This window comes from Aythya fuligula, chromosome 7, assembly GCF_009819795.1.
Source record: "Aythya fuligula isolate bAytFul2 chromosome 7, bAytFul2.pri, whole genome shotgun sequence".
NCBI classification, from domain to species: Eukaryota; Metazoa; Chordata; class Aves; order Anseriformes; family Anatidae; genus Aythya; species Aythya fuligula.
This window is the reverse complement of record NC_045565.1, coordinates 29,446,582-29,469,703: the sequence shown is the minus strand read 5'-3', so window position 1 is coordinate 29,469,703 and position 23,122 is coordinate 29,446,582. Positions and strand designations below refer to the sequence as shown.

Genomic DNA, 23,122 nt, shown 5'->3' with positions numbered 1-23,122 from the left:
AAATAAGCAAACAAAAAAACCCACATACCGGACTTTTAGTGAGATTTAGTAGAGAATTCACTAAATTATAGTCTTGATTTGGACCGACAGTGGAGGACTCGGGTGATGATGCGACATTTAGTTCATCCAGACTGAAAGACAGATCATCTCCCTGGTGGGGGAGGTCATCTTCCTTCTCCATTTGCTCTGCTCCAGCAGCACCAGGTATTTCTTCAGGCTGAATGGGCTGTCCTGTGTCTGTCGCCAAAGACTCTTGGCCTTTTAGCATGTCTTCTGTGATTATGTTTGTTGATTCTTTGGAAGCCATTGCTTTTAACTTATTCTGCAAAGCATTTGGTTGCAATTACAAAGCTGAAATTGCTGTTCATTCTAAATCACAAATCTACTAAAAAGGAAATTTGTACACCTGCATTTGAAGCAGTTCTCTACAAGGCTAGACACAGTAACCATGTAGATTGTAATGGGTTGCAAGAATATGTGAGTTTTTTAATCCAGCACATTTTTTAATTTGCTTAAATTTGTTTTAAGACCCATAAGGTTGAATCCTGTATGGTTTCAAGGTTGAACCTGCCTTTTAGGAGATAGCATCTTTTTCCTTCCACCAATGCAGGCACACATTCATTTGATTTGCTCCCTATTTGAAGTGTTTCATTTACCTCACAAGGGCACCTTTTGACCTTAGCACACACTATAAAACGTCCTTTTCTAGGTCAAGGCCTCAAATTCATTTAATGTCTGAAATACTATTTCCAGTTAGAGTCATACAAAATGGAACTCACTCTAAACTTCTTGAGAGTTTATCTTCAGTGAGATAGGTTTAAAAAAAAGTGCACACATTTACAATAGTAGAATACCCTTGAGTTGAAGAAAAAGTTCAATAGATTCAATGGACAGAAGATACTCTAAGTTAGCATTGGGCACCAGGTACTATAACAGATCACAGAGAACCTTCTCAGATGCTACACAGCACCTCTACTTATGAAAGAAAGCAACCCATCTCTCTTTCTATAAATCCGTCTCCAACACTTAAAGAGGCATTTAAATCTATGCTCTGAGGGACCAGGAAGAAACTCACACAGTGGCAAAAATTCTGTGTTCTTCTGGCATAAGCACAGGTGAATAATATTTTAGTAGAACCATAAATTAGACTTCAGCACAGGACAGTCAGTCTTTCAAAGCAGTAGCAAGATTATTAATCTAAACAGTTTATCTGCACTATAATAATGGCTAAATTATTACAAATGTATCTTAAACATTAACAATTTAAAAGATTAACCATATTAATGACATTAATGGTGTTTAGTGCATAGAAACCAGCAGGGACAGGCAGCAAACAACAGAACTGTCGTGAACATTTGCTTGCTTGGCGTGCATTCTATGTGGGGAATTTGTTCTGGATGATACCATACACTCATATCTGTCCCTGGAGAGGCAACCCAGTGGTAAAAGCACCATACTGCATGCTGTAACAGAAGTAGGATTTTTGACTACCGTAGAAAAATGACTCTAGATCTTCTAAACTCCTCCTGACATCCTTATAAGTTATCAATACATGGGGATAACTGGTTTAGAACTATGACCCTTGCACAGAAAGCACAGCAGGAGCCCAGAACTGCATTTTCCATCTTGGATTAAGCACTGCTGCTGGCACTACTCAAGTAGCCTCAAGCAGGGCTGTTAAAGAGAAAAGCTACTTTTTTCCAAAGATTTGATAATGCTTTCGTAAAACATTTATTTTTTCTTACCTATTATCTCATGCCTGGACTCTTTTATCACTTGAAAGGCTGTAGTTTACTCTTTAGCCAAGGCATTGATGAGACCTAACATACATAGAAGTATAAATGCCCCTGGAAATTTCTTCATAGCTCGTTATTTTAACATAGGCAGGTAACACAAAGCAGTCTGTACATCCAACAACACACAAGCAGAGCTTATGGATGTATTTAAGCTTCCTGTTGTCTAATCATGCAATTGTGCAGCTTAGCTGCTCACCTGCCTCCTGTAAACGTGCAAAACAGGATCCTGAATGACCTAATAGGAAAGGTTACATAAAACATATTCAGTGTTTTCTAGATAAAGAACTCCTCCAAGTGAACTCAGTATCAGCAAAGAGCAGACAATATAAAAATACAGTTCTGTATTTGCATAAGATTCAAAATCTGTGGTGGGTAATAAATACCATGTTGTTTTTCTAGTTCAGAGAGATTTAAAAAGAATTCTGTGAAAAATCAAATATCATAGCTAATACAAATGCCTATGTTGAAAAATATAAATCTGGCAATTTGTACGAATGAAAGAAGTCAACAGTGAAACTATTTTTCATTTTATAAAATGAATGTACAACTTTTTAATACATACTATATTAGAACTTGTTTAAAGTCTCATTTGAACATGGAGATGCAAGTATCCCTTTGCACGGAACAATCAGTTGCAAGTTAACACCTCTCAGGAGATGAGACAGGCCAACTAAGGTGGAAACGGATAAGGAAATAGCATAAAATAATGATTAAGACAGAGGTGATAAACATCCCTATATATGTTCTTTCTCTCTACACAAGAACGAGGAAAATTCAGTTCAAAGAATGGAATACAGTAAAGCCAAAATAAAATTAGCATATGGATTTTAAAGGCTTTATAAGAAGAACGCAGTTCTAATTTCCGCAACAGAAGTAACTTTTCCAAGAGATAGTTATGATGCCAGATAGTCTTATCAGTTAAGTAATATAGGAAAGATCATACTAAAATATAAACAGCTTTCCAATAACAAAATATTTGATATGGAATCATAAAAGGGAATTCCAGTGTTTGTAGATATTCATTCTGTTAAGTTCATGAAATACTGTGGAAGCTCATCAGGAAAATTCAAAGAAGGATTGCAAAACTTACTGACAGACAAGCAGACTGCTTTGGAGAGATGTATCTGCATTTCAGTTTAAAAGCATTAGAGATTTAAGAGTTAAATGCCATACAAAATTTTGTAACTTTCCCCCTTTCATGAATTTGAAGGTCAGAAACAGTATCAAGTCACAATAGCACCTCTAAGAGGCACAGATGTGAACAACCAGAATATTCTGTTCTAACAGGGGACTATTCTGCACCCCAAATATCAGTTTACCTGGCAGGAACTATCAGAACTTGTAAAGATATCTGCCTTAGGCTACAACATTTAGAATAACATTGTGAAGGAAACAGGATTGACAAGGAATGCCCTTCAGCTTGCCTGAACTTTATAGCCAGGATTTTGTGAAACTAGAGGATCTCTCTGAAATTTGGAATCATCTCTTTTTCCATGTCTGATTTCTAATATTGTAAACTTGCTATATTCAAAAAGAACACTAACGAATGTCTTGCGAAATACTTGTGCTTCTTGTGATGGGGACTCTCAGGGTTGACTTTATTATTTGAGTATAGGACTTATTCAGAGGGTCGTATTTATTCTTTTTGACTATACAATTACCCAAATCACATTAAAAATTATCCTCGTTTGGACTTCTACTACATTCTGCACATAATATATCTAGTAGCTTGCTTCTGAATACCTCTAATATTTAAACACAAACTCTTCAATCGTTATATCACTTCTATCATTTCTACAACCACACTGGATACAATGGCAATCAGGGCAGTGTTTAATTAAGGTAAAAATAAACTCAAGATGGATTCTTTACTAACTGACTTATAAGTGAGGTATTCACATACTCAGCGGAAAAGAACATATCTTTGCTGCTTATCAGCCTGTACCATTACAGATAGTTATTTGGGGAAACCTTGGAAAATATTCCTGAAGTACTACAGATCTACATATTTTCAGCTATGTATCACACACTTCATAGTTACTGTGCCATGATAGGAAACACTTAAGTGGGTACAGGAAGAATTTCTAAATGGACTTTTATAAATTAAACTTTTATATGTTCCTTCTAAATGGGAATAGAAAGTCAGCCTAGGAATTCTTTGTACTCCCACTCTGGTTTCATCAATGCCACATGTAAGTTCCAAGACGGGAGTAAAGATATTTGGCTTTCTTACAGATAGAAAATAATGCCATATTGTAGATTGGGAGTTGGCACTGCAGCTAGACCATATGCGCCACTACCAAATAAGGGCCCGAGCCCACAGAAAACTTAGCATTTTGCAAGGTTTCAGTGCCCTGTGCAATCTGTCCCTTAGTCTTCATCGGGCTGAAGACAAAATAACAAGAAAGCCCAACATCTCACTCACACAATGTTCTACTTTACAATCCCTACTCTTTCCCTGGGCTGAAAAAAAAAATGATTTTCTAACTTGGAGAGTGCCCTCTAAAGGTTAAAAGGGTAAGTACCTCAAGAAGGTGTATTTGTGTGCCCCGAATGAAAAGTGAGTAAAATTTATCAGATGTATCAAGTCTCTAGAAGTAAAATACTTAATATTGCAGGGAAAAAAAAATCACAGAGTGAATGAAAACTAAACTATGAAGCACAATGTGCTATCTCCAGTTCTCTATCAGATTTTGTCTGTGACACAGTGATTCAAAAATAAACATAGAAAAATGCAGATTTGATTTACTCACCTCAAGGAAAAAGTTGACCAGGTATGGATCCTGTTTCAGCTTTGCACATACTATACAGAGAAACTGAATTTCTTCATTTTCTGTTGGTGTTGCCAGAACTTCACCACACAGCCTGATTAATTTCTGTCACACACAGAAAAATACACAATTAAGGCAGGAAGGAAGTTATTGCTTTACCTAGGAAAGGCGGGTTGAAAGATGGCAGCTCAAGGATCTAAATGGCAATACACTAAAACCAATATTTTTCTTACACTGCCTCAAAAATAGAAAAATTAAAATATACCATTAGCTGCAGCAGAGTAAGAAAAACTTGTCATATAAAAGTATAGTTTAGTTAAAAATTTGAACAGTACCTGCACTGGCCTATGCACATTTATGTGGGGAAGAAGAGGTTGTTGTATTCTTCCAAGCAGTTTTGTATAAAAAGCCAAAACTTGCTGTTTCATTCCTGGAGGACACTGAAACAAAAACAGATGAACACTAAAGAAAATGTAACAAACGTGGAGAGAAACATCGAAACAAACTTGTTATTCAAAATGGCTATAATTAAACAGAAATAATTTATCCAAAACTATTTTTAAAAATCGCATCATCTGTTAACACACTTTTTATTAACAGAGATCAACAAAAAATGTTGCATCTCATTATCCATTTTCTTTTTCAAATTATCCATACCTTCAATTAATTGTTTTATACAGACTTCCACCATCTTTCCAGGAGATATTCCCTAATACAGAGGGAAATTAACTCTGAATGAATTGGCTACAGGTCAGCTGCCTTGTAGGATACTGTACCACAAAATGCAGCAAATTAGTGTGATTTTAGTACATACAAATATAAGATAATCATAGAATCATTTAGGTTGGAAAAAAAATAAAAACTATAAGCATCTGAAATAAACAAACAAACAAAAATTTTTGTAGATGTTTGTTTTTTTAAATTAATGAGCCATTAGCCTCAGGCAGATAAAGCGTTTATAAAAGCACAGACGTTCCAGGACAAGAGAAAGCTGTTGTTATCCCTGAGATTCAGCAGAATATAAATTGCAAATGCCTATGGAACACCCGGGCCCATGTTCTACTGTCTCTCATGCATTTATCACATGAAAATACTTTCCTACCTCCATGAGATCTAATGGCATGTGGTCCTGTACGTACCTCTGCTTCTGGCTAAATCCCCCCAACCCTAACGTGACCTAACATGTTAAAATATAATAAAAGCTGTTACTCCACGGGTCAATTTTACCCCACGCTATTTCCCAGATCCAGTTCACTGCACACCTTTAACAACAGTTCTACTAACAAAAATAAGTGAATGGACCATGGGAGGCAACAGTCAGGAATCACAACTGCCTAACCTGCCTCTCCTGCCAAGGTAATTACCCTCAGATTATTAATCCCTAATTATCACTCCGTTGTCAAGTGAACTGCGACAATGAATGACAGAACTTGAACCATCAGGGTACAACAACAATAAGTGTAAGTGACTGCTGTGAATGGATATTACCTTTTTTTTTGCAACAGATCTTTGAAACATCTTGCAAGCACCAAACTGTGTGTTTGCTTCAGATGTATCAACGCACAAGTGGTGAAGTATAAAGACAGGCTGTACAAGAATTGCTTGTACAGGCGTATTTGCCTGAGTGGAAAATGACTCCTCTCAACTCTTAGAAACATGCTACTAATTACTTGCTTCACATATGTCTCCATTTCATCTTGGTTTCTTGACAAGAACTAAAATATTTCTCAACAAGTATTTTCAACACATCTGTATTAGGTATCCTTGACTGATTATAGGTGGTACAGTAACAGTAACTGCAGAGCTCTGGTCCTTCCAGAGCAAGGAACGTCCTAGGCTCAGACAGCTAGTACCCAACATTGTCTATGTGTCAAATCAAGCAGATTAAAAACTACTGACTACATGTAAAAGGTTCACTGAAAAGGAAATCCTGGAGAGCCCCATTTATCCTTAGAACAGGGCACACCATACTTTTCTAACTGCACCTGCACCATGATACAAAAAGCTCTAGAATTAAGGCTGCCAAGTTAATTCACATCATGTTCCGTCCAATCCCAACTATTTCAGTTGATTAATCTGCCAAGAAAGATATCAATGAGAATGCACGAAGACCATGAAGTTAATTTCACATGCCACAAAGCAGATGGGAGAAGAACCAGACAACACTGCCTTGGGCTGGATTCATATTAAAGTCTTAGATGTAAAAGCTGTCTCGGAATCAGCTTAAGTAAATGTTTTCTATCATGGAGTCTTTATGAGCAGTACTTCCTCATATTAAGAAAAACAAAATAAAATTTGTATTTAATACAGCACTTTTCACCCAAGAATCTCCCAACACTTACTAAGCAGCAAGAGGGATAATACTGTCTTGTGGATGCCATAAAACCTTTAGACTGAACAAAAGTTCTTCCTACTTCCAGCCTCACAGTCAGCACCAGAGTGCTGAGTAACAAATCACAGTGTTCTGCTTACTCAGCACCTCACTGCTTGTCTCACTTTGATCACAATTATTTAAGATTATTATTAATGATATGCTGGTAAGATAAGCAAACAGCTATTGCTTTGTCCCTCAGTGTCCCACACTAACACCTACTTCCCTATTACAATTAGGAGCCCGTCCAAAATCTAATCTGCTCTGCAGAGAAGTACATACATCAGCTTTTCCCAATGTGTAGAGCGTCTCCAGAATCTTGTGATGTAGCAAATACTCCATACACGGCCCCGTTTCACCTGATTCCCTCTCATTTTCTTCTTGAACTAGAATATCCAACATCTGATCCAGATGAGAAGGAATGTTGGTATCAGTCACAGGAGCTTTGTCATCTAAATAGAAGAGATATACAATTAAGAATGACTAAAGTATCGTCTTTAATTAAGTCCAGTTCCAAATTTAAAATTTAAACACAAGACCATTCATTTAAAGTGGTCATACAAAAGTCACAAAATAACCATTAGGAAGCTATCAGACAGTTGATATACACATACATATACATATATAATCTGAAAGATTATCTATATCTTTAAAATATATGTGAATATATAGTGGCCCCAATTTTGAAAAGATAGAGGTTTTAGATGTTCAGTTTTAAGACACCTTCCCTAACTAGCCAAAATTGCAGAGTCCTGAAAAGCAAGTCAGAAAGGAAAATTCTTGCACCCAGAAGCCAAATTTAATGACAGAAAGGCTCAAGCCTCAATCTTTTGGTTAGCATCCATCCCATCTCAATAAGCTGCCTCATATTCTGAAATCTATAAACAGCCTCTAAGATTAAATCAATTCACAGCTGATCAGTTCCTTTATCAACTAGATAAGTAAAATGGCTTTTCTAACAATGACAACAACAAAGCAAACTCAGACTCTATGCTGTTTATGAGATTTTAGGTTTGGCTTTTATACATTCTGCATTAAGATAGCACTCTCAAATTTTTTGAACGAAAGGGTTAAACACTGATCTATGACTGAAGTCATGAAACTGTTTTGGATTTATGTCACTGGCAGCAGGAGCTGGCATTAACACGTTGTAAAGCATGTCTGCACATGAAGAGATTTTGCTTTTTTTAAAAAAAAAATCTCTTCAGCTGTATTCTTGAACAAATATCCCTCTAGGGAAATAGCTACTACTTTTTATGTGATGCTCTAAAAATAGCTGTCACTTGCATGCAAATGGCAACAAGGAAAACTGTCGTATCAGAGTGATTTTGGTCTCTACCACAACCTCTAATTATCGTAGAGCATTTTGCTGGAGTTTCTTAGGCATAGTTCTGCTTCTACTGAAGAGGGCAGAAATCTATCCACTGAGTGAAAACATATTTTTTATGCAACTTTTGAAAGTCTGGGGGATAGGTCAGATTTTATTCTGTTCCACATAATCACAGGTATCAGTTTTCCACTACCACCCTGTCATTTCCACCTTAGGAAACATCACATAGTGTTCCCGAAGATGAGTAGAACAAGGCGTCAAGTTTCAGCTTTTGAGTGTAAATATTGATATAAACAAGATCACCAGTCCCAGACAGAAACACAGATTGAATAGCTACTCTAACAAAAATGCAGAATTAATAAACTTGTGGTAAGCATGGTAACATTCTCTTTTAAAACTATTAAACTAGAACCACAAATTGAAAAGATATGTGCTGCATAACTGCTGTAGGAAACCAGGAAAATGATTAAGAACAAGCAAATATAGCCAAAATTTCATCAGAATATCTATTTTTTACTATTTTCTACAGGTATCTATTCTGATGAAATATATTTCTATTGTTTTCTACCTATTTTACTTTGGCAAAGGATTTTGTTGAAATCTTGGAAGGAAAAAGAAAATCCTTCATGCAAAACAATAAAAAGGTTAACAGCAGGTACCACATCTCTGTAGCTGTCTGTTTACATCAAACAGAATACATCAAGACAGAAATTGGATCAGACATGAAAAGGGGCACTTCTCCACATGGCAGTCAGCAAACAAGACCTTCTATTTTTGTTCATGACACAATTTTGGGGATGAATGTACACTTTTTTTTTTTTTAATTAATTATTACTCATGTTAATATTTTGGTAAAAGACATGACTCATTTTAGTATTTCTTCATCTTCACTTTTTAACAAAACTGAAACCAGGAATTTGAGATTTCACAACCAAGAGACCAGAACAGAGCATTTCTTTCTTTTACCTGACGTCTCTATGTAGTAATGGGTGATTGCCTTCCAGTGGTAAACAAAATCTTCTTGTAATGGAAGGGATGGTGCAAGCTATGGGGGAAATAAAAGAAAAAAAAAGTTAGTAATAAGTAAACTTATTTCCTCAGAGATTAAAGTGAATTTTGGGAATAAGCTGCCAGTAGACCAATGCTACAATTTTTACACTGTGCTTTTACCTTTAACAAGGACTCCTCCATACATTATTTGTGGAAGGAGCCCCACATCACACTGACTAGATGAGAACACCACCAGCAATCTCAGTGATGTCTTTAAGACCAGACAATCTACTTGACACAACAAAAGCAATCGCTCATAGAGCAAAGCACAACAAGAAACGTGGGTTTGAATTGTTTAGATATCAGATAATCAGAGTTTTATCCTTTAGGAAAAAAATCACATTCTTTTACATCTGCTTTTGATGACATCTATCTCTTTCTATAAGCCCTGTTTTCCCCCCTCTGCTCCCTTAAAAACACTGATTTGCCATAACCTCTAAAAAAATTTCTTTTTTTTTTTCCACATCAGACCCATCCCTAGAGATTGACAGGTTGCTCTTTCTTTTAGCAAAACACATTTATTTCATTTCTGAAATGCAAAGTTCCTTTTTTTTTTTTTTTTCTGAAGGCATTTGGGATGGCCCGTTGAGTGTGGCTGGCGTGCAGGAATAAATAACACGCTGCAAGAATGAAACGCAGCCTCCCTCGTGCTCGGTCAGCTACCAGCACTGCTCCTTCCTTGCCAACTGCGAGAGCTTGGTGGCCAGCCTCTGGGGCCCCTTACACCACAGGCACAAACAACTTTTTTACCCCACAGGCCATGTGTGGAGAAAGAGATGACCACAACCACTTCACCACTCGGCTCTCCAAAGAGCCTTATAAAAGTTGAGGCAAATAGTGAATTTGTGACCAGAGCACAAAATGGTCAGAGTTGGTAAAATCAGGAATCTTACAGTAAAAACTGATACAACCCCACTGATCAAACTGACCTGCTGTTACTGAGGCAGGCCTAATCCTATGTTGGATGCTTTTCTGGATGAATCAAATCCCCATGTCATTCTTTTATACACAATCCTGCATAGACAAACTTGACATGACAGTAGCAATGTGAACTCAGGGCATCTCCACTCCAGAAGCTACGGAGAGCGCATTAAGATTAATAAACCTGAATTCCTCTCATGTCTCCTCCTAGGGCCTAAAAACTGCTAAGTTAGTTCAGGTCCTGGACAAACAGAAGCACAGGGCTGTACACTCTTCATTGTGTAGGGTTGGTCTCTTTGAAAAAGCCTTTTAAGTTTGCTGTGTCAGTCTTTTCCTTGAATTTAACGGCATTTAAATTTATGGTGGTAAAGACATGAAGCTGAGTCTATGAGCAGCATGCCACGTGTTGATAAAGAAGGGAAATGCCAATTGTTACTGGCCCTTTGCACACAGGACTTTGAAATTCAAGACTTTAAAAAAAGTAATGGTGCTTGGTAACTATCTACACCTGTACCTTGTGTCGAAACGTGTCCTCACAAATGGCAGCCAGGCGATCAAACTTACATTGCTTATCCATTCCCTGATAGTCTGTGGCCTGATTAAGCCTTCTGTATTGCCATGGCTGGGCACTGAGAGCAGCACTTCAGCACACCAGCTAGCTTGAGGAGACCTCAGAGTGCACAAAACTAGTTAGTTCCACTGTGAAGTCTACTAGGTAATTGAAATTCAGAAGAGTGACTGAGCAAACTGAAGCCTGAGCGCAAGGTATTTTGTCTCATGCTCCGTATGTCACGCTTGCTGTGGAGCTGTGTATTTCAGGCAATGCAATGATTGTTTTGTGTAACAAAACTATACTGAAAACTCAGCTCAGGCTGACAAATGGCACAGAGACCACTTTTGAGGAATATCAGGCTTTTCCAACCATGCTATTATCAAAGTAACACACAATAGATAACATTAAAAATTTATCCTTGACCGATGTGATTTTCCTCTCCACTTCTTCCAGCCTCATCTGTTTTGAGATGAACGTAGTGCCTCTGAGCAATGCCAGGAACAGGATTTCGCTTCTCAACACTGTCAATAATTTATCCACAGAGAGAGCTGTGGGTACCGACATCCTCCCTCCCTCCCAACAAACGCCTCAAGGGACTGCTCTCAGAGATGAAGAGGTAATTCGGGGACAGGTCCTGCCCTTTTTAATTGAAATATCTGGTGATTTCACAGTCTTGTCAGACCAAGGTGTGTGTGCACACGCCAACCACTGCACAGACTGCATGTGCAGCACCAGCTAATGGAGGGACCCCCTTTGCACACACACATACATTAGCTACTAACGAGTTTTTTCCACTCTGATCAGCCAAGGAAGGGAACAGGATCAGGTCATTTGCACTGCTTGTGTTTGCATAAGTCTCGCATCACTGTCTGTCTGTGTGGCCAGCCATCTATACGTGCGTTGTGTATGTCTGTATGCGTACCTGTTGGGAATATAGAAATCAACCTTGCCGCCAACTGGACCTAGGGATGCAGAGCTATGGCATCCTCGCCTGCACTGGGCTACTTGACTCAGCAACCCCTAACAATAAATAAATAATTTTAAAAAATATTTACTTGTTTGGTTAAAGTATTTTAACCCTCCTACCCCCAAATTGGTCTTCCCACTGAAGATGGACCTAGTATAAACATGCTTATTTCTGCACAGCTGCTCCAGGGAACATTTAAGAGAGATGTTACTCCAGCAATGCTACATATTATTCTGAGGTAAGTGTTTTACTGCCAAAAAAAGAAAAAAAAATCTTATCTCAGTTATTCAGACACAAAACCAAGGTAACAACAAAAACTAAGATCTCAACTTACACACAGACAAAGCCCAACACTGGGAAGCACTGCAAAACTGTAAGCTCCCTAACACTTGGTTGGCATGCTTTACCCTTACTAAGTCAGGTAATTCCAGTATGAAGTTGTAGTTTCTGCTCCAGGAGGAATTATTCGCTACCAGCCGAGATGGAATATGTTACAGTTGCTAATCTGAGTAATCCTAAAAGTATGCTTATTTGTATGCCAGTTTCTGAAGCAAAACAAAATTGATTATGAAGGCCTCCGATTACCACTATTTGTCTAATTTGAAAGAATTACTTTAAAAGTGCAGTTCCTTCTTGCAGTTATATTAGTTCACTTTGATGTAGATACTGATGTCCTCACTAATTATGAGCTCTTGATTCCTTTCCTAATCTCAATTTAAAGCCCTCCTCCTCTGTGGAAGAAACTTCTTAAAGACTGCAGTGTGGGTGTTGGTATATCAAAATCGCCAAAACTCACTGAACACCACTAAAAAGCAGCCCATTAGAGCAGACAGCGATTAGCTGTTCCATCTGGTCCCCAGCTCCAGCAGTCGAGCTTCCTGGGAGTGAGTGAGTGAGTGTTCTCATTTAGCAGCTAAACTTAGCACACGCTGCCCTATCGTTCTGGTGACACTACATTAGTAAAGATCAAACCCCACTCTTTCCAGAGAAAGTGCTGCTCCCAGAAGATCTATAGATCTTTGACCAGAGCTTCAGTCTTGCAGTTATAAAATCTGTCCAAAGCACAACTCCACGTAGCTTTCAAAACTATACAGAATTAGTGTCTAGGCAGGAAAAAAAAAATACATATATAAAAAAATAAAATCAAGAACAATTAAACCTATAAATATTCAGTTTTAATAGCAACTCCTTTGGGCATTTAAAAATCATTGCCATATTTGCATGTATGCTTTTCAAAAGTGTAATTCAATAATGAAAGGGTGGGAAGAAGCAAAGTTGGTGATATCCCTCAATATTTTTTTGGACAAGTCCACCCAGCAAAGCAAACAGTGTATAAAAGAGCAGCAGCTTCTGGCTGGTCAGATGGGAGGGTAAAGGGAAAGCGGAAGCTGGGTCAAACAGAAGCGAAGGGGAAGTGCGTACAAGTGCATGCACACTCCCCTGACTGAAACACGGAAAAGTACAGCAGCCACTCGATGTTTTTCTTCAATCTCACTAATCTGAATGCTTGCCCTTAGGGAAAGTCCAAAAAAAAAAGATTAACGCTTGAAGGTTTACTTTATTTTCTCAGCTGATGAAAGCCCAGAGTTTATAATGGCTGCTGCTTTCAAGTTCAAAATTAAGACTGCACATGCCTGCAAGTGCATTAATTTTTGTCATTATAATTTGTTACCAGCAGCACAATGTTAAAACAATCAGTAATTTGAGCTCATTATATCAAATAAAGTGGGTTCAAGAAGAATAAAGAAGAATAAATTTTGTTCTGAGTAGCTGGACAGCTAATGATTTTGGAGTAATCTGTAGCAAGTGACCAACAGAGTGAAACAAACAATGTTGTTTGACAGAAAGATGCGAAATTCAAAACAGCCCAAATCATAGTTTTCCTGCTCAAGATACAGAGCTCAAACACATCCTTTCAAGTTCACTATTAAGACAAAACATCTCATGAAAGACCAAATCCAACACAAACAAAAGTCCTTTGAAAACCGAGTGACCCCTTTACAGACAAGCTGTTTGCTCTACGGAAACAAAAGTGAAGAACACGAGATAAGAGGAAAAAAAAAAAAAAAGAAGAAGCCTAACTTGCAGCTTTATTTACACTGTATTTTGTTTCTTACTGAGAATTTAAAACTCCTGGAATACTTTGGGGATAGAAGCGTACCAGTAATAAACAGCAAAAAAGAAAACATCTCGCTGAGAAGGCATAGAGAAACCGTCACAGATTCATTAATAGTAGCCCCACTAAGTAGCAACACTTCTATTCTGCCCTGATGAAAGGTAGCAGAACAGAGACCTCAGTGCCCTCCACCGTTCTTACCAATCCACCTATCCCAATTTATTGTCAGGACAATACCACAATGGTGCTTACTCATCCAGATGCTGCACAGAAGTCCAAAAAAAGGAAAAATACCTAAGATAGTGTCAGGACTGAGATGTGATAAAAGGTGGCAACAATTAGGATTCAGCAGTGATGAAAAACAGGAATAAAGAACTACCCCACACTTGGACAATTCAGGGAGAAAAGACTGAAAGTTTTGAGATAAAAAAGCCTTAATAAAAAGCAACCACTCCCTGACTTATGCCTCATCAACAGTCCTGTCACAAAGGGAGTCAATTAAAGAGCAGAACACTCACAACAAGCAAAAAGTTAATGCTTGATGCACATTACACTGCCAACCTTCAGAATGCCTTGTCATAGTGTGGAGAGATAGATAACAATTATTATCTAATAAAAATCAACTCTTACTCAACTCTTAAATATGTGTCTAACTGTAGGCCTCTAGACCCTGAGTGAGGCAGGAGAGCAGCAGTGACTGATATGCAGGAGGAATGACTGTTAGCTTCTTAGTTCACAGTTTTGTTGCTGATATTCAGAGCTGAAGCAGAGTCAGCTCCAACACTGGTTAAAGTTTCTATTTCTTTGCCCTGTGTTTGAATTGCTGGGTCAAACTTCCTAACTAAAGCAAAAAAACATTCTTACTGTCTTCTTGCTTTTGTGGTCCCATCTTTCATTCGTAACACACGGTGCTCGATATCTGTCACAACCCCACTAACACAATTCAGCACGGTGTCTGCTATCAGGAGGTCCACCACAGTGGTGTGAGCAGGGTGATCCAGTTCTAAAAGGGACAACACCATTGAGCAACGACACGCAGAAAGTTGCTTCACAGAGGCCACTCACAAAGTGACGTTTACCAGCCTGTGTGTTTTCTTCCGTAAATTAGAAAAGACAGTCTAGTCCCTACTATTTTTCCATTCAGCTCCCTGATTTTTCCTAGTATTGCATGGATCTCATATAAACGCAGTTCTCTTTGTTTATTTTGATGTTATTTTGGTGCACCACCAATGATGTAAAGATTCTTCTAGGAATAACTTTGATGAGTTGAATCATTACGCCTGAAAAAATAACTTTTCCTCCAGTCTAGCCTCACTTAGTCACCCTTTCCTATTCAAAAAGCGGCACAGCTCACCATAACAGGATTTCTTTAGTTAGGCAACCACTAATTTCTGTATGCCTTCCAATGAAAGCACTGTCTGTTGAAGGTGACCATTATGTGATCGTACAGAGTTTTCAAGTACGTACTTTCATCATTACCTTTCTTTCCAGCTGCCCTCTGCCACCAACAGGGCAAACTAGGATGGAGACCCTATTAATCAATGCAATTAATGCAGTATTTGCAGCATGAAAAATGCATTCACGCACAAAGGTGCTCCCCACACGAGACACGATTTCCCATGGCGGCTCTTCTTTCCCCAACCACTCTGAATTCCCCTTCGGCACTTTCTGCGTTTGCCCCAGCAGCATTTCACCTCCAGCGTTTGACACCTGACCCAAGACGCCTCTCTTCAAACCCAGCCTTGCAGACACCTTGGCCCGCTGCAGAAGCCGGTGCTGATCGCCAAAGGCAGCCGAACATGGCCTACCCCGGCAGCAGCCCCACCAAGGGACTCTCTCCTCCCCAGCCCAGGACATTTTGGGCTCCACGATGAGGTTTAACCAAGCACACCCCAATGCCGGGCACCTCACCCTGCTCCCCCGTCCTACCCCGTTAATAAACCCACCAGCGACGAGCAGCCGCTTTCCCGGAGCAACTACACAGCACAAAAGCACCGGAGCTGGTTCACAGGCCACGACACCACCACCAACAATAACACAATCCCGAGGAGTTTCCTGAATTTTCCTCCTTTTATTTTGCTCCGTTAAAAAACACGATTACAACCAAGGGCCTGCCTGGTTATCACCGGGACACAAGGGCCCGGCAGGACGCACCCCGATGCCCCCCAAAGACCCGCCGGGGACCCTCCGGGAACCCCCCGGGAACCCTCCGGGGCTCCGAGCCTTGGGCAGGGGCCGGCTCTGCCCCGCCGTGCCCGGGCAGCTCGGCCTCCGCTTCCCTTCCCTGCGGCAGGGGCGAGCCGGGAGCAGCGGGGCCACGGCAGGGAAGGAGGGAGGGAGCCGAGCCGGGCTGAGCCGGGCTGGGCTGAACCGAGCCCGGTTGAACCGAGCCGGGTCCCCCCGCCCCGGCCGTCCCCGTCTCGGCCCAGCCGGCCGCTAGGCCCCGCTCGGATCCCCGGCGTTGCGTGGCAGGGCTCGCCGGCGGCCTTACCGCCTCCACGGCGTGCTGCAGGATGGAGGTGAACTTGGAGAACATCCTGTCCCGCGACTGCAGCAGCCGCTGCCGGGACGCCCGCGACAGCTCCTCGATCCGCCGCCGCCGCTCCAGGGTGAGGGCTGCATGCGGCGGCCCGGCCGCGGGGACGGGGCCAGGCTCCTCGCTGCCTTCCTCGCTCGGCGGCCGCCGACACCGTGGCACTGACACCGCCGGGGCTCCGACTCCGCCGCCGCCTGCAGGGGCCGCCACCCGCTCCGCCGCCCTCCCTGCCCGCGGGCCCCAAAAGCTGCCACTGGGTTGTGGTGGTTGCAGGGGTGCTTGGGGGCCGGCACCTGAAATACGCTGCAGCAGAGAAAGGCAGAGAGGGTGAGAGGCTGGGCTGGGCTGGGCTGGCGGTGTGGTCTTAGCCAGCTGGGGTGCTTGTAGAGCTAATATGAAAGCGCTTAAGGCACCGTGTATCTTACCTGTTTCACTGCTGATTTTTTTCCCCAGAATACCGATGGTACGCATCCCTCTCCCTTTGAACAAGACCAAGGGGGGTTTACTTCACTTCCAAGCCCAATACTTTGAGAAAAAAGACCACTCTTCCCATTTTCCCTTGCTGCAGGAAAAGCAGAGGTAAGGTAGACGGGCAGAGGTTACAGGAGCAGCTGGTGGGCAGTGTGATGGTTTGGGAACAGCTACAGCTCACAGCATAGTGTTTGGGCACTGGGCAAATGGCAGTGGGGGAACAGCACTGATTTGGCACTGGGGGAGCAGAATGAAATGTTGGGAAGGTGACAGGGCTGGCACCTGTCATTCAAATGGGGCAAAACTTTCCCGTTAATTGCTGGAGGCTAATGAACACCAATTTTCATATGCCAGGAATAAGTAAAGAGAGGTGAATCAAAAGACAACACAAAGCTACTATGTAACTGCTGCATTTTATATTGTGTCATTTGTGAAATTTGTCTATGACTGATTGTGTGATGAAGTTTTACTAATGATTCTGCTGGACTAATTGTTGTTACTACTTTGCAGGCCCGGAGAGATGCAGTCCGAGTACTGTATAAATAGCAGTTGTACAGTTGTACATGGACACCTTTGCTGAAGTGGCTAAGGACCAGAGCTAGCTGTTTCCTTCTCAAAACCTATATATATCACATAGTGTAATTTTAGAAGGTAATTATGTTTTTTAAACAATTTTGCTTATTGTGGGCTTGTCAAGTTATATTCTGTAGATACTCTTAGGAAATGAAAGTTTTTCTATGTGAGTAGTCATATGATGAAACGTCTGTCCTCTCTCTGTGTTTAGGTAATTAGCAACTAGATGGGTATTGCATTTAGAAGGTTTTTATACTGTACGATATAAAAAAAAAAATTTAAGATTTTTTAAGAATACTGTAGGAGGCAAAGCTAGATGCATTCAGATGCATTTAAGTGGTATTTGCTATGGTTTTGCAATACACACAGATTACGCCTAATATTATTATTAATTTGATTATATATATATATATTAGCATTTTAATCCTGTAACTACAGTTCAGAGGATACATCCACCCTGCTTATGTGGTTTATATTGCGGGATTAAGCTCTGCTTTCATTAAAGCAAATAAAATAAATGATAAGTTGTAGGTTTGAATGCAAATATGTTGTCAGAAAGTGGACTGAGTAGTGGTATAGCTGTTCTTCCGCATATGTGGGGATGTTTACCATGTTAATGAGGACCCTCCTGTTCTCTCATTATAGATTCCCTATTTGGAGCCTGCATAGTTTGTGAAGAAAATGTGGATTTAAGGCACGTATGCTTGATTAAGATGTCTAAGAGAACATGGTAATTTCAAATGCTCTTTGCAATCCATTTGTTTTTGCAAAAATGTTTTTTGGGTGTGTCTGGGCAGCAAAATGAATAAAGAAACAGTAAAGTATCATGAAGATATAAAAGCTGACAGTTTTATAACTGAGAGCATTGCTAAGTGTAGTTCACAATTTATGAAATCACAAGTCACCTCTTCGCAGATGGTGAGGCAATGGTTTTTTAATGCTTGAGGGCCTCTTATTATTCTAAGAGTGCCAGATGTACATAAAAACAGGGTTGGGTTTTTGTTTGTTTTGCTTTAAACAAAACATTTCAGTGTGCTTGGCATTCAGTTTTTGGTTGTAAAGGTGACTTCTTATTAGGACTCCTCAATATAAAATGCCTTGCAGTAAGGAAAACAAAGAAAACACCACAATTGCATGATTATCCCAAGGCCTATTAAACATAAATTGAATCACTGCAAATAACCCTGCATTTACTTTACTAATATATTGAGCTTCAATTTATAGTGCAGAATCCAGTCAATGGTGCATATATATGTTGCAAATTGTAAGTATGATGGGGTTTTTTATGCTTTTCTCACAACCTCACCTGCTTATGCCTGATGCTGTTTCCACTGAAATAAACACAAGTATTACTACCTATTTTAATACTCCTTAAGTGTAGAGCTCTGCTGTTGTTTGTTTATTTTTAAAGTAGGATTTGTTTTGTGGGTGCCGCATGCAGTAGGTTAGTGTTTTGCTTGAATGTCAGTTAATACGCTTCTTGGAAGTGAGGCTATTTTAATTGATGAAGCTTTTGGGAACTAACTTCTCCCTCTTGCAAATTAATGAAATTGTCAAGATTAAATCAATTTAAGTGGAGTGAGACAGCGAGATAATGTGCTAGCCTTTCTATCTGGAAATCTCTGTGCCCTTTAGATTGATGGCATCAGGCAGCCTCTAATGGATATATTTGTCTACGTTACAAAAGAACTTCCTGCAGTCTGGACTTCTGCGTCAGAGAGGTTCAGGATTTGGAAGTTTTGCAGCCCAGAATGAAAACATACTGGTAGAGCAGTGCAGAATATGTTTGCATTCTATTGTGTTTATAATAACCAGAGTGACATCTGTGTTTTCATGTACTGCTTGAATGAAATAAAGAATGAAAAGGTGGAGGCTTGGTATGATCTCTGCTGCTGGGGAAGGCTAAAGAGAAATTTGAATCATCTCTGTACCCTTTTGATATCAGGCTTTATGATAGAAAACAAGCATTTTTTTGTGTGTTGGATACCAAACAGCATGCACTGGGATTGAAGTCCAAACCATGTTTCTTCCAAGTTTAATCTGTTTTGTATATGTAGTACTGTACACGCTCCCATTAATTGTCATTTTCCATCATGAATTTTCTGGTTGTTGATGCTTCAAGATGCATGTAACACCTCCCTCCTTGCTGCTTCACTAATAGCACCATGTAATCAGCTCACGCACTGTTTCTTCAAATCCCATTTCAGACATTCCCAGGCCTGCACATCCTGTTGCAGTTCTGCACATCTGTTTCTCCTGTAGAGGCATCCACTTGTCTTCTGATGGGCTACAAACCTCCTAGTCATTAGTCTATTGTCTTATCAATTACCAGTCACATCTGCTAGTCTCTTTACGCCATCCCTCATTGCAGCTGTTGAAGACAGGATACTGGGCTGGATGGACAAATATGCATGCCCAGCAGGGTATTTCTTATGTTTGTGCCTCAGTTACACTGTTTATACAACACAGCTCTAGCTTGCATAACAGGTTATAAAGGAGACCACAAGGAGGTCAGAAGTACACATTGCTGATGAAATGAGACATGAATTTTCCAAACACATCATGTTTTCCTCAAATAAGTTTCTATTCCACTGCAAACCTCTTTATAATCTGAGTTTTCCCCTATAAGTAAATGTATGAATGTTCTGCCATATGGTGTCTGCAAGCATTAGCATGTAATAAATTACTGAAACCAGATAAAATGCTCTAAAATGTGATCAGTTAGAGTTTAGCCAATTTCACTGAATTCTACAGGTTAACAGGACCGAGAGTTTACTTGTTCATATGGTACTGGAAGCTGGAGCAGAGGGATTAAAAATAAATTTCCAGTTTTGTTTTGTATTGCAACTGTAATGACTGCAAGAGTCTGAATGTGATAGAAACAAAATGAAAGTGGAATTTGCCCCAAAATATTGGGGGGAAAAAAAAAAAAAAAAAGAATTGAGTGGCCCAGCTGCAATATGTTGGCTCTCTCAATCATTTGCCTGTGTGCTTGCAGAAAGGAAAGTCTAGACACTAGAATCTGCATGTACTTCAGGGGACAATTTAGGTGCTTAGTCCTGGCTTGGCTAAGAGGTTTCATAGTAGTTTTTAGATCAGCTCTGACTGCATGTGTTTGTTTTCTAATGCATAATAAGATTTCACTGTTACTTATATCTTTGGATTTAGGGTTATAATCTGTTAATCCCTAAAATTTTATCAAGATAATCTGTTTGATCATATGCAAAAGCTCATCTAGGTAGTAAATAGGAGCTATGCAAAATAGTTCTGGCACACTACTATGCATATTCATAAACTTTCAACAGATCTCTCTTTTACATTAGTCTACAATTAAGAGTTAAGTTTTTGTTGGAGTATCAGTTCAGATATCTTTGTCCTGAGGCAAAACTGAAATCTTCCACGGAGTTTGATATTAAATGTTGGCATTGTAAAATGTCTTAATTTTGAAGCAACTGTCTAGCATTTATTATGTGAGGCACTCTCTAGTGGCTTCATAATTAGTTTTAAATCATTATTGATAGAACAATTATCTAGAAAGACCCAATTATTTGTGTCACAAAGCTCTCTAGTGTTCGCTATCCATGGAGAAAATCCCTGGACATTTGTCACTTACCTATTTTGTTACAGCCAGGGAAATGGCCAGTAACTCCCATGGGTTTATTTCATGACTTGATAGGAAGCTGTGTCCAGTAGCAGAGGGCACGAGTGACCTGGTTTTATCTGTTTTGCACGTTTCTGTCAGAAACATAGCAACAAGGTTTAGAGAGAATCTTTGTATATTTTTTGAGAAAAAATATCCCTGTGTACCCTCTGTAGAATGAATTAATACACCAACCAGAAACATTATTTCTGGGCTTAGCTACTTTCCTTTCCTTTACTTGGATTTTAGCAGTTCATTTGTCCAGTTTGGTTCTCAAATAATGTTTGAAGCTACAGGACTAGTCTGAGTTTACTCAGACATTGATTTATCCCTGCAGCCATCACATCCCACATGATCTTTGCATTTCTCCATCAACTAAACCCCAATGAATTTAGGGAGAGGCCTGTGTTAAAAGACAGGCCCTTCCTGAGAACCCCAGCTGGATTCTTGCAGTGTTCCTGTGTAACTCCCAAGAGTGACTGTGCACATCACCATTGCGTTGTTTTATTTGTAGGTGAGAGTAGATAAATTCATCTGAACACTTCCAGTTAGAATTTCATGCTCAGAAGCTGTCCTCTGTGCCAAACTACATTTCCAGAGCAAGCACGTTCAGCTTGATTGTTTGTAATTCTTTCTGAGTCATTAGCCCTGTAGGAATGAGCATCTGCACTTGGATGAGGCCTTTAAGGAACTGAGCTGGAGGCACCACTGACAACAAGCAAAGAAAATGAAGTCTGTAGTAGACCTAAGGTCATTCAGAAATGTTTTGGTTGCTCATCCACGTTCGTTTGCCTCAGGCTGTTTGGATTAGTTTGACATTCAGTCCTCAAGTTGTGAAATGCTGAAGTAAGCAGACCTGTGTCTGTAATGTGCCTGATATAAAGGAACCTGCTCCTGATTAGATCCTTGAGCACTGCCGGAGCACTTGATTCCTGCCTGGCAGCTCCTGTGTCAAGAGAAGCATTTCCATCCATTTCGTTTCTCTGGTTCTGTGTTCAGAAGCTGTTATCTCCAGTCTCTGGGTCCCCTGGAAATTTGCGGTTGGTGTCCAACTGAGCTAATACTTCTACCTGGGGTGCTTGGCTGCTGCCATCAGACCAGTGCTGTCTACATTTCCTTCTGCCTCTCCAGCAGTTACAGCCAGCAACAGGAAGCCAATTGCTATTACATTCACCACCGCATCTACAGCATACGTGGAAATTCTCTGGTCAGACATAAAAATCTTCTGTAGCATTAACCAATTCCGTGAGCTGTTTCAGAGCAATTCATCCTGCTGCTGGATCACTGCCTGCAGAGGGCAGCCTGACCCAGGATTTCACTCCAGCAATGTGCTCAGGTGGAGAATTCCATCATCTGCTGGCGTCTCTGTCCATCAGCATCACTGTCTGTGGAATAAACAAGTGAGAGCTGCGGAGGATTACCATCAGCCCGAAACTCAAACGGATTCAAAAGTGGGGAACACCCTCCCACACACACACTTGACTGAATTAAACCTTGTTTGTTTGTTTGTTTAAAAGCACCCCAAAAGAATACAGTAACATCAGAAAACTCAGCTAGGCCTGAGATCATATCTCACAGGTCAACCAGATACATTTATTGGTAGATATCAAGGGGTAAGAGAAAGAAAATATACAGAATACATGCACCAGGGTGCACTGGCCGATGCTAACAGTAGAAAAGTGTTTTTCTTTTATTCCAAATCTCTTCAGGAAGACTGTGAGATTCATTCAAGCTCCTGTTAAGATGAGTGAGACTGTGCCTTTGGCTGATTTTGCTCTGTGTTCTCTCTCAGGTGTGTCCCGAGTCCCTGTGAAACAGCCGTCACAATTTCAGTGACACTTTGTCAAAGAGCATGTGTCTACACACAGGTGTGTGCTTTAGCTGTAGGACTGATCAGTGCCAGGTTTGAGACTAGGGGTTGCTATCTTGATATAGATTGACAAGGGACAAGGCATTCAGTTCCTGAAAAAGAGTCAGTACTTTGTGTGTCTCAAATCAAATTGTGTCCAACAGCTGATTAAGGAATG

At 40.2% G+C, this 23,122-nt stretch overlaps 1 protein-coding gene and 1 long non-coding RNA gene across 3 annotated transcripts in view; one reads left to right on the top strand and one right to left on the bottom strand.

The window, feature by feature from the left end:
* The window catches only part of FAM160B1 (family with sequence similarity 160 member B1), a 32,149-nt gene extending 15,557 nt beyond the window's left edge, over positions 1 to 16,592 (bottom strand). The window contains exons 1-7 of one of the 2 annotated variants that reach the window (XM_032190919.1): positions 16,367 to 16,592; positions 9,235 to 9,313; positions 7,221 to 7,390; positions 4,903 to 5,007; positions 4,550 to 4,672; positions 1,993 to 2,031; positions 29 to 322 (exon numbers count right to left, since the gene is read on the bottom strand). In XM_032190919.1, coding sequence (XP_032046810.1) covers positions 29 to 322; positions 1,993 to 2,031; positions 4,550 to 4,672; positions 4,903 to 5,007; positions 7,221 to 7,390; positions 9,235 to 9,313; positions 16,367 to 16,411 — 855 coding nt within the window. In that variant the 5' untranslated portion in view covers positions 16,412 to 16,592. The remainder of the gene's footprint in view (positions 1 to 28; positions 323 to 1,992; positions 2,032 to 4,549; positions 4,673 to 4,902; positions 5,008 to 7,220; positions 7,391 to 9,234; positions 9,314 to 16,366) is intronic. The other variant, XM_032190918.1, reaches the window with a different exon arrangement.
* A 45-nt stretch (positions 16,593 to 16,637) lies between these two features.
* On the top strand, positions 16,638 to 20,259 carry LOC116491161. The gene is made up of 4 exons (XR_004253462.1): positions 16,638 to 16,738; positions 16,865 to 16,990; positions 17,393 to 17,533; positions 18,101 to 20,259. It is a non-coding gene; the product is annotated as an uncharacterized LOC116491161 (long non-coding RNA).
* Positions 20,260 to 23,122: the final 2,863 nt, after the last annotated feature.